The 15970-nt window shown below is 41.9% G+C and overlaps 1 protein-coding gene across 3 annotated transcripts in view; it reads left to right on the top strand.

The window, feature by feature from the left end:
* Positions 1-52: 52 nt before the first annotated feature.
* Positions 53-15970, top strand: part of emilin1a (elastin microfibril interfacer 1a) — a 49414-nt gene continuing 33496 nt past the window's right edge. The window contains exons 1-2 of one of the 3 annotated variants that reach the window (XM_044048914.1): positions 53-2276; positions 11109-11265. In XM_044048914.1, the coding sequence (XP_043904849.1) occupies positions 11206-11265 (60 nt within the window). In that variant the 5' untranslated portion in view covers positions 53-2276; positions 11109-11205. Of the gene's footprint in view, positions 2277-5725; positions 5919-11108; positions 11266-15970 lie in introns of those variants that run through there. The other 2 variants (XM_044048915.1, XM_044048916.1) reach the window with 2 other exon arrangements.

Consider the following 15970-nt stretch of genomic DNA (forward strand, 5'->3'; position numbering starts at 1 on the left):
GTTAAAGTTAGGGTAAAGGGCCAGGGAATGCATTATGTCTATGAGTGTCCTCACTACCAATGTTGCGCAAACGTGTGTGTGTGTGTGTAACACCACTGACTTGTGGAATATGGTTCTTGTCTAAACCAAACACCGCTACAGCCCAGATGATTTGAAGTCTCCAAAGAATAAACATTTGAATTATCCCTAAGCTGTTCATAAGCACACGTCTCCAGTAGTGTTAATATTTTTTTTGTTTCATGTGAAATATCTTGACAACAGCGTTATTGGATGGATTTCTATTATACTTGGTCCAGATGCTAAAGCTCTCCTTGATCCTCAAAGGGTCAAACAGTTGAATCTCTTTAAATGTTTTGGTCTGTGACCCAAAAATAGCATCTCTTATAAAACTATGAAATTAGAATTAATCTGGCTCACAAAGGCTGCTTCCAAACACTTGATGTCAGGACTGTGTCTGAAGAATGTGGAGAGGCAGGGGCTCTGTGTGAGTGTCTGACCAATGTTGCTCTGGACACTCTGAGATTTTCCTGCCAGCTCTAATCTTGTCTAATCTCCAGATAATGTCTGAGTGAGCTCATGTGAAAATACAGCAGCAGAAACTACTGATAATCTATAGTGACTGTCCTGTTTTTTGCAGGCTCAAGGCAGACAATTGTCTGGACGCAGACATTAAATGTAATACATGTCTGAAAAGTCCCGTATTTCGGCAACCATTTGTTAATTTGAGACTTTTTAGCCTAAATGCAACACAATTCAGGGAAAAGTAAGGTTTGTATTATAGTCGAGCCGGGATCATTTCATCCTGTGTGCTGAGACGTTGACTCTGATCAGTGTTTGTCCACCATAAGGGATAATGCATAAAATATTAGACTATTTAGAGCACAGTCTGAATGTGAAACACATGCACCAAATTATAAAGAAGCTGATACACGTGGGGCAGGAAATTCCCTCAAGTGCGTTTACAGTATAAGATACGGAAGCTATATCACTCACAGATGGATTCATTTTCATGGGATTTCTAACATGTGTTTTTGCATCAGTTCACTTACTGTTCACCACTGCAATTTACATGTCATCAAGTCTGACCTCATTCCGACGCCTGGTGTCTTTATATAGACCCTATACAGCAGAGGTCTCAAACTCATGGCCCGCGGGCCACATGCGGTCCTCCAAAAAGTTATTAATGGCGTTATTTCTGTATGCTTTTTTTTTTTAGTGATAGATATATAATAGAATTTTGCATTGTAAATAAATTGTTATTGTGAACACAGACACTTTTATTTTGAAATGTAAAATCTATTTTTAAAAGCAAAATAACCGTGCCATGCTGTGCCGAGGCAAATAGAGTCGCGTTAGTGGAAAAGCGCCAACACTATGCACTTTAAAGGTCCAGTAGGCAACATTTATCAACATTAATTGAATACAAAATTCAATATTATTCATTTATCACCCATAAATGAAGAACTGTAGTGTTAGTCATTGAAGTAAGACTATAATATTACATTACATGTCATTTAGCAGACGCTTTTATCCAAAGCGACTTAGAATAAGTGCATTTCAACATTTGGATACAAAGAGAATTCAGTTTGTTGCTATTATGCAACTTCACCCATAGATGCCACTGCATCCTACACATTGATCATGTAAATATGTATGTATGGAAGCTTGTTATGGATGAAGCTTGATCCCCACGTGTAAAATGGCACTGCTTCTGTTCTTACACCCTGAAAACGCGACGTATGGGGGGGGATTCAGGGTCTGCACCACACGCTGACCATAACTATAAAGTGACTGCCAACGAAACAGGAATGAGACTATTTTTCAAACTGTCACCGTGGCAGCTCAGAGGAAGTGTGCAGTGATTATATTGCACTACAGGGAGTAACCTTCAAGTGCTGTCTTTTTACTTTACTGTGGTGAATAGAGTGTGAAATGTGTCGGCATCGCTGTGTGTATATGTTTGACATGTGCATTAAAGTGTGCGCTACATTGTCTGTCAGGTCTGAATAATCTGCAGAAAATTAACTTCTGTCTCCTTCCATTTGTTCTTAGGCCTAAACCTACATGACAGGCCCTCACTGTTGCTGCTGACCTCTGCAGCTCACAGGCCTCCAGCTCATAATTCCTGACCAGCAGGACTCCTCTGCCGTAGAAGCTGTGCTGGAGGTGCTGCTTCTCTGTCGCTCTGTAAAGTTACATTTTAACTTGCATGATGTGACTCTGGGAACTCTTGTGTGTCTGTGAGACCATCAGGAGCCATCAGAGAAAACGTCTAAGTGAGTTCACTCTATACTTTCAAATGGCAGGTGACAGGAGGTGACACTGCACAATTTGAAGTTGCTTTGTAATATATTCTGTCCCAGAAACACTGCAATCTCAGTTGTTTTTTTAAATTTCTGTTCATAGTAATCCTGTTGGGCCACACGGTGGTGTAGTGGTTAGCACTCTCGCCTTGCAGCGAGAAGACCCGGGTTCGAGCCCCGGTTGGAACAAGGGCCTTTCTGCATGGAGTTTGCATGTTCTCCCCGTGTGTGCGTGGGTTCTCTCCGGGTTCTCCGGCTTCCTCCCACAGTCCAAAAACATGCAATGTGGGGATTAGGTGAATTGGACACTCTAAATTGACCGTAGGAGTGGGTGTGAGAGTGAATGGTTGTTTGTCTCTATCTGTGTGTGGCCCTGCGATGGACTGGCGAACTGTCCAGGGTGTACCCCGCCTATCGCCCGATGTAGCTGAGATTGGCACAGCACCCCCCGCGACCCTCTGGTGGAGGATAAAGCGGTTAGATGATGACTGACTGACTGACTAATCCTGTTTCGGTTCCTTCGTCATTACTCCATCCTGGTCTCCGATTGGCTGCTGCGTCTGTGGTTGTCACAGACACAGATCCCGCAGGCTGTAAATTGGACTCAAGTCCAAAACTTGTCAGTGGAGGAATTATCTTACTGAAAATCCTATAGCGGATGTAAACATAGAACTCACTCGTCAGAGTTTTTTAGGTGAGCTTAAGCACTCCTATATTTCAAGTTAGCATCCAGAAAAAACAAATCCTTATGTTTTACACTTGATATCAGTAAAATACAGAATGTTCTGACCACTGGGATATTACATATCATTACTGTGCCAAATTATTGTATGGTTCCTGAGCCTGTGTTTTGTTAAATGTTAATGAGTTCAGGATGTGCTGGTCGTGACTTCACAAGCCACAGTTCATTTAAAACTTTGAAAGTCTGTTTTTACAAAATATATAATATATAATATGCACTCCATCATGATTGCCTTTACAATATTTTTACTGGCTCTCAGTTTTGCATTTTGCTCTTTTCTAGCTGCAGTGCTTAACTGTTTTGTTGTTGTTGTTGTTGATGTGATTGAACTACCTCTGTTAAGTCTGCATGAACAGGAAATGAAGACACATTATTTTAATGCTGCTTCCTTCATCTGAAAACAGGCTCTGTCGAGCATTACTATCAGCCCTGACTGAGGGATCCTTTATGTGTATACAGTGGCAGCGCGGGTGGGCGGGGCCAATGTGTGCGCTGCATGTGTGAGGTTGAATGTGTGGGGGTTTTGACAATAAATGTGCGCCACTTCCTTTTAAGTAATTTAGTTTTAGAGCCCCATATTTTCAGGCAGTGCACCTGAATACACGCAATGACAATAAAGGCGTCTTATCTTATCAGCATTTATCTCATCAAACTGCTGAACCACTGAGTTCTTATAGCAGTAAAATGTGCGTTCACTGTGAGAAAGTCACACCACAGATAAAGTTGTGTGTGAATCAACATTTTATATTTAGAATGACACACTACTGAAGTGTTTTACAGTAAGAATACACTTATATTCAATATAAATGTGGTTTTAGAGGAAAAAAACACATTTAAGTCATTATTTTATCCAGTGAACTGTGTTTTTTTTAGAGGAGGTTTGAACATACAGTTGTTCTCAGCGATCCTGTCTCTCTCTCTGTAACCAGTAACTGACACCGCCTCATCTGTGTCTCTCTGGCTGTGATCCCAGTCAAACTGTACACAGCACAGCAGAGGGTTTGGATGAAGAGTGAGCTGGAGTCCACATGGCTCCTCTCCTGAGAGCGTCCCTCCCCGACAATAACACAGTGACGTACAGCGTGACAGCCAGGTGCTAAACATCACAGTCGGTTTGTAAGTGAGCCTCTTCAGGGTTATGACGCTGCACAGAGGTGGAACATCACAGGCTCGTTATAAAGACAAAATGTAGACACAACACAAAGTGACCCACGGAGAGAAGATAAAACCTTGACGTGTCCCCTGTGCTCTTGCACTTTCTGCAAAGGTGTCCTCTTCAAATAAATAAAGCAGCACATCAGCAGAAGTGCTTATGAGTTACTGACAGTTAGTGACTCTCCTGTGGACGGAGATACAAACACAACAGCAAGCAGCCAAAAATAAGGAGGAGGGAACAGCAGCAAAGACATTTAGCTGTTTGGATATTTAAATATTTGGATATTTAGAATCAATCTACTGGTAATATCACTCATAGTGACTATCAGAGAAGGTCTATATTTTGATTATTAAGCTTCATGTTAGCACTCACACCGGCTTCTTAAGGCCTGGGTCACACTTTCAGTGTCTGCTCTGGCCTGTGTGACGTAAATGTCAACAAATGCTAACTAGAGCTGAAACAATTAATCAACTAATCTTACTAAAGATACTTCTGAGCTTTTTTCATGATTAAAACAATATTTTCGTTAGTTTAAGCTTATAAAATAGTATTTTCTTAATTTCCTTGCTCTGGATAACAAAGAAATCATTAAAAGTGACAAAACAAGACCTTTGAGAACAGCATCATTTCCAGGGTTGACGAACACTGATCAACAATTTTTAAGGTTTTCTGATATTTTATGGACCAAACGATTAATCGAGAAAATAATCGACAGATTAATCGATTATGAAAATAATCGTTGGTTGCAGCTCTAATGCTAACTATGCTGGCTCTATATGGTACAACACCTTCCAGTCAAGCAATAGGGATTGAGTACCTTGCTAAGGGCTATCCCAGCCCGTCACTTGGCGGGAATTTGAACCTGTAACCCTCCAGTTGCAAGCCGAATTCCCTTCCGCACACCAACAAAAATTAAGAAATCAAACCATGAATGCTTGCTTGAGATTATGTGAGTAGGTCCACAAAAACACGTGAAACCCAACTACTATTTTAATGGAATGTGTGATTGACTGTGCATGTGTGTGGAAACTCATGTTGGTGTGAGTGACACTGCGGTTGCATGCAGGACACAATATGACCCCAGGTCTGATATTTAACTCGGGTACTTAATGTGAAAATAATTACTAAAATGAAGTTGAGAAAATATAAATATATGAAAAGTCAAAGTCTTTGTCACACACTCTGTAGGCTACATGCTCCAGGACCCCAGAGTAAGTGCTTTTTACTTACATTAGCCCACATCTGTGAATACAGCTGAATAACTGCATGAAATTCACCAGACCTGTGTTTGTACATGAGCCCGAGACATGAGACAGAGAGCGTGGGCTTAAAGTCACTGTTATACTGTTTTACTCTCTCCAGTAACACCACCATTTAGTCCTCAATGTTAAAAAATGAGCAAGTTTCATTACATGGGTCCTGCATCAACTCGTAATGTTAAAAAATGTTGACTGTGCTGCATAATTCATTTACCAACTGTAGTTTTTTTGAATGTTTCTGCTGTCGACTTCCTTTTGTCTTTTGTCAGTTTCCTGTTTTACTTTATAGCCTCCTGCTTGTGTGTCATCCCTCGCCTTGCTTCCTGTCATTGTCATTGTCTGCGTTCGCCCTGTGGTAATTGTCTGCTCCACCCTGACGACGTTCACCTGTGTTCAATCTCCCTGCCTCCCGAGTGTCCCGCGGTGTGCGCCGCGTCTCCGCGTCTCGTGCTCAGCAGGTATTTGGGATCTTCTCCTTGTTTATACTCTGACCTTCTACGTCTGTAGTAATTCTATCTCTTGTTTTTCTGGTATATTAAACTGTGTAAATGTTATCCCATTTTTGTCATTATCCTTCAGGTGAGCCAATAACAGTGTTATTCATTAGTTTGACCAAAACTTAAAAACATACAGCTGGAACTCACAGTCCTCATTAAGGTTTCTAATTATCTGCCTCACCATGACGTTGATTGTTTCCATCAGAGCCGGAGAACCCAGTGATCCCACTGTCACTCATTTAAACTTTAAATGCGCTGCGTGCTGTCGACGGCACCACTTCTTTATGACACACACTTATTTTTAATATCAACAGTGGTGGCAGAAGTTAATAATGCTCCTGTGCGGATTCAATTCCTCTGTAAACCCTCCTCAATGTAGGTCCGGAGCAATTGATAGCAGACCTGGGTCAAGTCAACAAGTTAGCTGGATTACTTCAGCGCCCCAGACGCTCAGTTGCTGGCTACTGGGCCTCCTGAAATCATAATAGTGCCTCTGTTTCTGCAAAAACACATTTAAGTTACACGCGGCCACCATGAGACAAGAGTATATATATAATGTTTTAAATTTGAGTTTGAGCTTCATTCGTCTTAAATGTAAAGTTTTAAACTAACCTACACTCATCGACCGCTTCTATCCTAAAATATCTAATCAGCCATTTAGGCATGTCAGTTATACGTGATAAAATACATCTGCTGGAGTTTATACCGTGCATCAGAATTAGGAATAAAAGGTGATTTAAGGGACTTTGAGTATTTTAAAAACTGCTGATCTACTGTTTTATTCATGCACAACTGCCTTTAGTGTCTCCAGGGATCAGTCTGTGACATGCCTTCATGGCTACATACATATCTGATTTATTTTCCGTTTTCTGGGCCGTGTAGACCCAGAAATCCAGCTGTCAGTTTAGATTCAAAATCAGATTTGTGTCACTTATGTGGTGCTGGATGAGATATGGTCTAAGAAGTGCGTACTGTACTTGAAACTAAGTCTCTTCATAAAACCTGGAGGCCAAGTGTTAAAGGGAGTGTAGGTGATGCATACTGTGGAGAATACGGGAGTGATGGAGTGAGAGGGTGAGATTGGAGCAAGCTGCTGGTGTAGTGTCCACAATGAGACGGAGCCATTGACCTTTCATGTGTTGTCAAGGTTTTTCCATGACCAGGCAGCAGCATAAGAGAGCGGCTGTTCCACCAAATTGAAATTGAGAGAAAATCCTACAAACACAGTCGAGCAGCCACCTAATGGAGCTGGAGATGTGAACCGTGATAATGGCTTACATGACATCAAAGTTTGTATACCGTGCAGTTCTTTCCAAAGTACAGTGTGAGTTAAAGAGAAGAAATAATGTCCAAAGAATGTTTAATCATAACATTCAGCCTGTGGAAGGAGGTGATGATTCACTGTGAAGCTTGACAGCGATGGACAAATTGAGGCACAGGGGTCAAATACTTATATTGCACTAATGGTTTGTTTAAAGTCAAATTTACAGTGTTTTTTTTTTTTTTTACTCTTTCACTTTTTCAACCCCACCAGACAAAAGTTATTTGATCTGTATCCGGTGTTTGATTCAGAAGTGGTGACGTTATGGAATGCCATTAGGAGAGTCCTTGATAAGTCTAACTGCTCCGCCCGCCAGTTGTCAGAGATAAAAGGAAATCTTGCTCCCACATCAGTGAAGCCCGTCTATCGCTGGCTCAGAGCTGAGGTCAAGGTGCCGGGCATTTCCACACACACACACACACACACACACACAGAGAGAGTTCTCTGCACTGGACTAAGTTACTGGCACATTCATTAAAGGATAAGTCTGGCATTTTTTTTGAAACTGAAAAATCTGACAAGATCAATTCAAATTCGGTTTGTGGATTCAAATATCAACATCATCTTTCAGGCTTGGTCAGTTTTTTGTAAGCAGATTTAGCTTCGAAGAGGACTCAGCCCGAGTCTGGACCACATATGTCCACATCCTGGCTCCAGTATTGACTCGCAGCACAGAGAGATTTTCTCTCTCTGTTCTCTACAGTTGATCTAATTGTTGAAAAACCATAGGAGAAGATGGTAAATGTTGCTAGAAGGTTCTCCTCTCTAGATCAGATGACAGTGATCACCAAATGTTAATGTCATTAGATGTTTTGGCCTTTTTATCACAGGACATTTTCTTGCTCAGGCCAACCACACACTGATCAGACCTGACTGTGTGGTCCCAGGACTTTTGGGGCCCAGTTAGGGTCGAACTGTGTGTAATGGCAATCATGCTTCATGTGGGCCGGACTTGGGCTGAGGACTCGGTACTCTACTGTATATTGAGCCAGAAGAAACATCATTTGTGGCCACAGGATAGTTTTACCTACCTGGGAAAAGGTGGAGTGTAGCACTCACTTAGCCAGCGCTGATGAGCTAATTTACTGATAATTAGGAAGAATATCTCATAAGTGATTGTCTGTCTGGTACAAAATCAGATCTTGCAAAAAAGTATTATTTTCTAGTTATTCTAATGCATTTGGTGCATCTAGAGTCTCAATGTTTGATAAATAAACATGTGTACACGTATGCTTAGGCCAGTTTCACACTGGAAGCATGAGCAGCATGTTTCATATACATGTTTCTTAATAAAAAATGCCTTTGGAAATAAGAAAACATACTTTCAAATACTCTGTACTCGGCTAAATACTAGGTCTCTTCAGTATGAGACTGCACATCTGTCGGTGCTGCACATATTTCAAATCAGGGATAGATATAGATGATGCTGTGAGCAGAGATGAGCACGACCGCACGCACACACACACATGTGTTGAAGCTGGCCTTAGTCTAATATCAGTAGAAACACGGGGAGCAATCATTTAGAAGAGCTGCCATAAATGTTGTAAATGGAGTCAACCTTCCGGGTCAATACCAACACGTTAAGTTGGTCAGTAACTCTCAGGATTGACCTAACGACCACCAGTGAACATTAAAGAATATTACATGCAGAGGCCTACACTGAGTGTGTGTGAGCAGCGAGTCTGCATCCCACAACATCTTGCTTTTCCGTGTCCATGTGTCGAACAGATTAGAAGAGCCACACTGCATGGGTGTGAGCAAGCTGTGCTGCTCTTCTCTTCTTGCCGACAGAGCGCTTGCTTATTTTTCGCTCCCTTCTGTGCTCCCTTCAAATTAAAAGCATTGCTGTTCCCTGAATTTAATTATCTATGTCAACGAGGCAAATATTTTGCAGGACTAGCAGATCAGCACAATCACACAGTGCACATGCAGGCAATCAAAGTGGCTTCATACTGAAGAGAGCTTTGGCAATGGACACTAAAAACCCCAATTATAATTCTAAAAACAACAGTCTGAAGCCCAAACCCATGCACAGACGGCCATTTCCTCACTGTTCTCCACACAACTCTCTTCATCCAGGGAAGCAGCAGTTACGCCTTTGCTTTCCTTAAGTATTAAAATTGGCCGGGCTTGAAAACACTGGTGCGTTGTCCTCAAACAGTGGCCCTTTAGAGTTCAATGCTAAAAACACTACATTGAAGGCACTATTCATTCAGCACTATTCGTGTTTTTCCTTCCCATGAAATATCAGCTCCTGCCCATCCTGTTGGCTGCTGCCGCCTGCATGCTGTCAGAGCTGTGGGCGTCGCCGATGGTGGAGCGGTGTATGAATGCCCAGCTTTGTAATGCTGGCACGGGTGGGCTACGATCACCTCTAGTGTTACCGTTAAGAGTTGGAAGAGTTGGAAAAAACATTTGCCGACTGCTGCCAAAGATTCTTACTTTTTAAAGGGAATTCCAGACTGATGCTGATGATTTTTTTTTAAACGTGAAATGAGTCTTGTTGTGCTCGCTCGCGTCAAAGCTCAGGGAGGAGCTGGGAAAGTTCTGGCTTTACATAAAAAATAAGTGAGGTTTGCAGCAGCAGAAATGTGCTTTTCTCCAGCCAAAACCTTGGGCCTCTTACTTTCAGGGAACATTTGCAGGAAGGAAGGTAGAGGAGGAAGAGGAGGAGGAGGAGGAGGAGGAGGGTGGGGAACAGACTGGCCTTATTGGCAGCACCAACTTGGCAACTCATCGTATTCAGGTGGCTGTTCTGTGTCAGCTAAACAACCCACCTGGGCCACTTTTAAGTCCCACGTGCCTCCCCGAGTCAGCACACGTCAGCCGCGGGGGACAAAGAGCGCCTTTTAGAAAACAAAAATTCCAAGGAGCGGGAGTCCAAAGTGAAACAGAGGCAGCGCGGTGTTTGCGTTGGATGAGGTTTCACTGTTCCACTGCTGCCGCTGCTGCAGCACAACCTGCTGCTCAAGGCAATGGTGTCAGTGCATGGTGGGTTTATAGGATAAAGGAGGAGTGGGTCTACTCCTCCTTCAAACACAGACATGCATACATGGAAAGAACCAACACATTTAAACGTATTTTTCTCCCACACACATAAAGGAAGGCTTTCTCCACTCGGATCCTTTGCTTTTGTAACTCTTAGGCCTGGTCCATACTGAATGTGATGGACGTTGAAAGAGAGAGACACTCTGCCTTTCACCTGATATAATTCCACACTTATACAGGGCTTTTTGTAGTTGTAGCCTCCACTATGTGACTCTTTACAGCTCTCACTGCCTCTGCTGCACCCGAGCTCTCCAAAAACACGAGGGAATCGGTTGTGAGTGGTCAGGTTTGGTCCCAGAGCAGTGGAGCACAAATTTGACCCCTGAACACCCTGAAATGTCAAGGCTGAACATTCCCTTTTAGGGAGTTTTACAGCTCGGCCAGAGTTTTGGGATCACTTAGGCACTAAACTCATTTCTAAATGAGATTATGCTGAAATATTATTCACATTCTCTGTGGTTTTGACACAGCAGATCCTGCATACTCTACGCCCTTGTATATTTAATGTTCTATTTCTGGGATTATCCCTGGTTTTGCAGTTGGAAACATAAATCATACTCTGTGTGTTCCCCATTTGAATTGTTCCCCAATTCTTTTACCTGTTTAAGCAACAGTGTACTTGTCTTTTTATGAATAACATATACTGCAGGTGTTTATTGCAGGGTAAAGTTTACACAACACTGGTGACCATATAGGATACGAGAGAGACGTATAAATACATAAGGAAAATAAAAAAGAAGAGCTGTGTTAAGTTTATTATTGAATCTTCTTTGTATTTGCAGTGAACACACTCAGCAAACCTGACCTGCTCTGACCCCAACACCACAGGAGGACGATCAAGTCCCTGTCCCTTTTCTCTGGGACACTTCTGCGAGGCAGATGCTCTTCATCGAGCTGAGGAACGAGCTCCAAGTGTGTTCCACCCTCATGTTGTGTCAGGCAAGTTTGAAGCATTGGGATGAAATGTCACATCATTTTTTGTGCTTCAGCCAAACACTCACTCTTCTACCACTTTATCCTGGTGCCAATCCCAGCCTGGACAGATCCTTCACCCAAACATTTGACCTTAAATATAAAAGCCTCTATCTGCACAACAGGCACACACATCACAGACTGTATAAGCGCTTAGTCTTTGGTGAGAAGTTGACAGTATAAACGTCAGCACAGGCTGTTACTCAGAGTGTAGACTAATGTTTTCCCAGGAGTATACCAGCCTCAGACTGAAGGTTCAAATAAAGGACTGCTGCACTGAAAATGCACATAATAAGCACATTAAGCCTAATAAAACCTGCATTTTAACAAGCGTAAGGTTTTGCTCTTATTTTCCCATGAGACTGAGCCACACAACAAAGCACCCACTGCCATATACTGTGTGTGTGTGTGTGTATATATATATATATACTGTGTATATATATATGTATATGTGTATATATATATATATATATATATATAGATATAGATATAGATATAGACATAGATATATAGATATAGACATAGAGATATATATATATACATATATATATATATATATATATATAGATATAGTTATAGTTTTGGTCGCGGACAGATGGTAAACATTTAGTAGCAGCCGAGTGCAACCGCTACGTGCATATCTATTGTTTTAAACAGCTTATCTTAACCATGTGTGTGTGTGTTACGGTGTTGAACTCGTAGTTTAGGTTCAGGTTTAAAAACCTGCAGATGGATCGTGGACTGATTGACCCTCGCTCTTCTTAGTCTGTGTCTGTCTCTCATGCAAAACCATCTCCATCTGGAATCTCCTACAGGATAGTGTGTGAAAATGACTTTCACAGTCACAGATCTCACTGAATTTAAACTAACCTTGTTAAGGTTTCTTAATGCAATTTAAAAGTGGTTTTACTGGTTTAGTTTGGTAGTGGTTTGTACTTTTTTTGTTGGACGGAACACGAAGAAGATCGAGGGTATGGTTCTCGTATATACATGTGTGTTTGTGCATGCATGTGTGTGTGTATATAATATATATATATATATATAATGTGTGGTAAGGGCCCGGTGCTTAAAAGCCTGCGGTTTCTAATTCATCCTACCTCACATCCCCATAAACATCCTGCTGAAACTCCCTTGTGGTTTGTTTATGAGCTCAGCCTCTTCAAACAAAGCCCACACAGGAGGTCGGGTTTTGTGTTGTATGACGACAGGAGATTCGGAGCAAACGGCACGGCATCATTCACGCAGCTAGCCGTCGCTGGCAGCTATTATCGGTAGCTTACGACATGTCGTAAAAGAAGAGGAACACAACACATCAGCACTTAACTCGAAAAAACACGCTACACGGCTACTTCCAGGGAGGCATGTGGTACAAGCTCACACCCTGGATCTACTTTGTACTTGCACGGCATGATTTCCCGAATAATTCCCCGAATTTAGTCAATTTGTATGATTTGTGACGCAAACTGAAGGTAGTTGCTTATTATAAATAATTTAGTGCAGAAAGTATCACAGATTAACGTCCAATTCATCTTCATCTCCATGAAGGATGATCCTCACAAGAACAGTACCAATGCAGGACATCTTAGACAAACATCCGTAATGATAAGGGCTGGGGTAATGACTATAATGACTGAGAAATTGTTTCCCCCTCTGCCCCGCCCAGCTTCAGCTCAGCAGAGCCAAATAAATGGAAAGGGCCAAGACCCTGGGCTGCATATTTATTTCCACATGTAATAGTGATGAGACATTATCTCAGGAAAATAAACGCAAGCGTGCCTGTGTTAGTGCTGGCACGCTTCAACAAACCTTTAAAGTTGTAAAGTGCAAGTAATTGTAGCTCTCTTCTTTAAATTTGGGCTTTGTAGGTTATGAAAAGTAATGTTTCAGCGCCGCTCTCGTTTTTTAAATGATAATAAGGCGGCTAAGTGAAATGTGAGCGCATGATGTGAAGTGACAGATGTTGCCCCGCACACTTTGCCAAGCTGCTGAGCTTCACCTCACAATTCTCACCTCGATGCCAAAAACTATATTGATTTGAAAGCTCCTATAAAGCCACAAATAAACACACACATTTGACCAAATTTCAGTTCAGTGAGTTCCCACTGATCAATAAACACTTTAAACCCAGGTTTAAAACAGGGTTTTTATTCAGCATTCAGGATCAAACCTTGTATCAAATGACAAATGACTATTTGGCTTTGGTTGGCATCAGTAGGACGTAAGTGAATACGTTGATTTCCTCTTCCTCTGCTCTATTGCAACAGCAATGCACCATTTCTGCTGCAGTGCTATGATGAACGTTCATCCTCATGAATGTGTGCTGCAATCCCCACTTTTTAAAACTTGGATGTATTTCAGCAATAAGATCATCTAAACCCATGGTTCTCAAACTGTGGCACACAAGCTTCCTCTGGTGGTACTCATAAATACCGTTTTCCTGTTTATAACAGGGTATATCTCTCGCTCCATCTTCATCTAATCCGGCTATAGCAGTGTGTGAAGGATATGTGAGGAAGAGGAGGAGGATCATAAAAGAGCAAATGATCTTATTGGGACTAAATCTGCCTCCTGTGAAAAGTCTGACTTTGCTCGGTCTATTTACACCGCTTGTATTTTCATCAGTCAGTGCATTTAAATGTATGTTAATAGTCCGATTTTGGTCAGACTAAGACAATAATTTAGTTTTCTTAATGTAGCGTGAACACGTTAGTCAGACTGACATACCTGGATAATGCATTTCATAGTCTGATTACTCCTGCATGTATACACAGAAGTCGGCCTTGGTGTTCTGTGCATGCACCAACGTTCCCTCCGTGGTCTTTGGACCGGAAGTAGGAGGCGACGTATAAACTGCAGAAATCGTACAGCGGCACCACGTGAGCCGCGCTCCACATACAGAACCACAGCACCATCCATCTCATCTTGTTTTTCTGTGACATAAAGGTCAACAGGAAACCGGTTCAATACGGACTCTAACGGTTGTTTTGTGTCATAACAAGCAGCCCTGCTTTAAAAACACGGTCCATACCAACTGACATCATTCCCTTCATTGTTTTGGTCGCAGGATAAAGAAGCTCTTTGTGCTGTAATTCCAGTAGTAAAAACAGCATGCCTGTATTGGCCAGAGAATAACAGTAAAAATTCATAGGGGAGCGTTATAAATGTTGATGCTTTCTACAATCAATTTTAACATCGTAATGACTGTCATAATAAAGTTGAAGCCAAAAGATTTCTCTTCCAGCTTCCAGCTGGTTTGACTACAAGGTCAGGGTTGAAAGTGAGGGAGCGGGAAACCTGAACCGAGAGCCAGGAAATTAACTTAAAATAAGATTGAATTTAACCTTAAACGTGACTTTAACGTCAACTTTCACCCTGGACTAAATTAGAAACTTTAACAGCACTTTGTTGTTGTTGTTGTTGCCATTTGCACAGTTAGTGAGAAACACTATTTTGTCTTTGGTGTTATCTCAGCCGAATTCTATCTTTTACTTGCTTATGCTGAAATTCACATACATCCTGGCCGGTCAGAAAAGTGTACACTATCACATGATGGAGAGACTTAGACGACCGTCTGTCCTCTCTGCATCAGACTTTAGCATCACTCTTTTATCCTTTTACTTTTTCCTGCCTTTTTATGTCTTTGTTTATTTATTTGTCTATTTTGGGAGCTGCCTCTTAAATGATCTTACACATTCTAAATGCCTGCCCCACTTCATAGAGCTGTATGTCTGCATATGTAAATGTCAAGTGTTTGTTTTGCATGCTAAGACAGTTTAAAATCGTCCCATGTGGCTATCTGCTACCTAACACCAGTTGTCAGATTTGTGGTAAATGGCGGTAATCTGATTCCACCGGGAGAGTCACCTTTTCTTTTATTGCTAAATGCCACCAGAGCGTCTGACGTCTGACCCCAGCAGCTGAATTGAGTCGGATTAAAGAAGTAAAACATGGTATTCATCAAACGAATACACCTCTAATACCTTGAGAATGGCTCGGGAATGCTGCCGAAGCGGTGGATTATAAATCTGTTATATAATCCATGGTGCCATTATCCTCCTTGTCTCAGAACATCACATAGATGTGAATCAGAGTTCAAGGTTGCTGTATGTGAAGGTATGTTCTGCGAGGGTTCCATGTGTCCACATTACCTTTTTAGGAATGTGAACGCACCATCGCTAATAATTTACTCTGAAACTATAGTGAGAGATGTTTATGTTTTTAAACCTACATTTACTGTTTCATTGTCTGACAAGAAGTCGGCTTTAGAGGATTGTAGAGGAGCCTGTAAAATCCTTTGTGGGACAGGAAGTTGAGTTTGCATAGGACTTGTGTGTGTTTGCTGCACACACACACACACACACGTGTATTCCGTCTTGGAAGTTCAACCAAAAGCTTCACACTCTCAGTCAGTGTGTCCTGAGCTTGACGGAAGCCTGACAGAAATACACTCAAAGGACACCTCCCCCGAGGCGCCGGCCTTTTTTTACTCCTGAAGAACACAAGAGCACAACACAGCAGCAGCAGAGGAGGCATTTTAAAGGTTCCTCCAAAGTGCGAAATAACAACTGGGGGTCTCCCATAATAGTCAAAGCAAACAAAGGCCCATGACCTGCCTAAATGTGAAATGCAGGCCAAGTCCTGAAGAATGTCAACATGGCAGCCACAAAGCACT

This window comes from Solea senegalensis, linkage group LG17, assembly GCF_019176455.1.
Source record: "Solea senegalensis isolate Sse05_10M linkage group LG17, IFAPA_SoseM_1, whole genome shotgun sequence".
In the NCBI taxonomy this organism is placed as follows: Eukaryota; Metazoa; Chordata; class Actinopteri; order Pleuronectiformes; family Soleidae; genus Solea; species Solea senegalensis.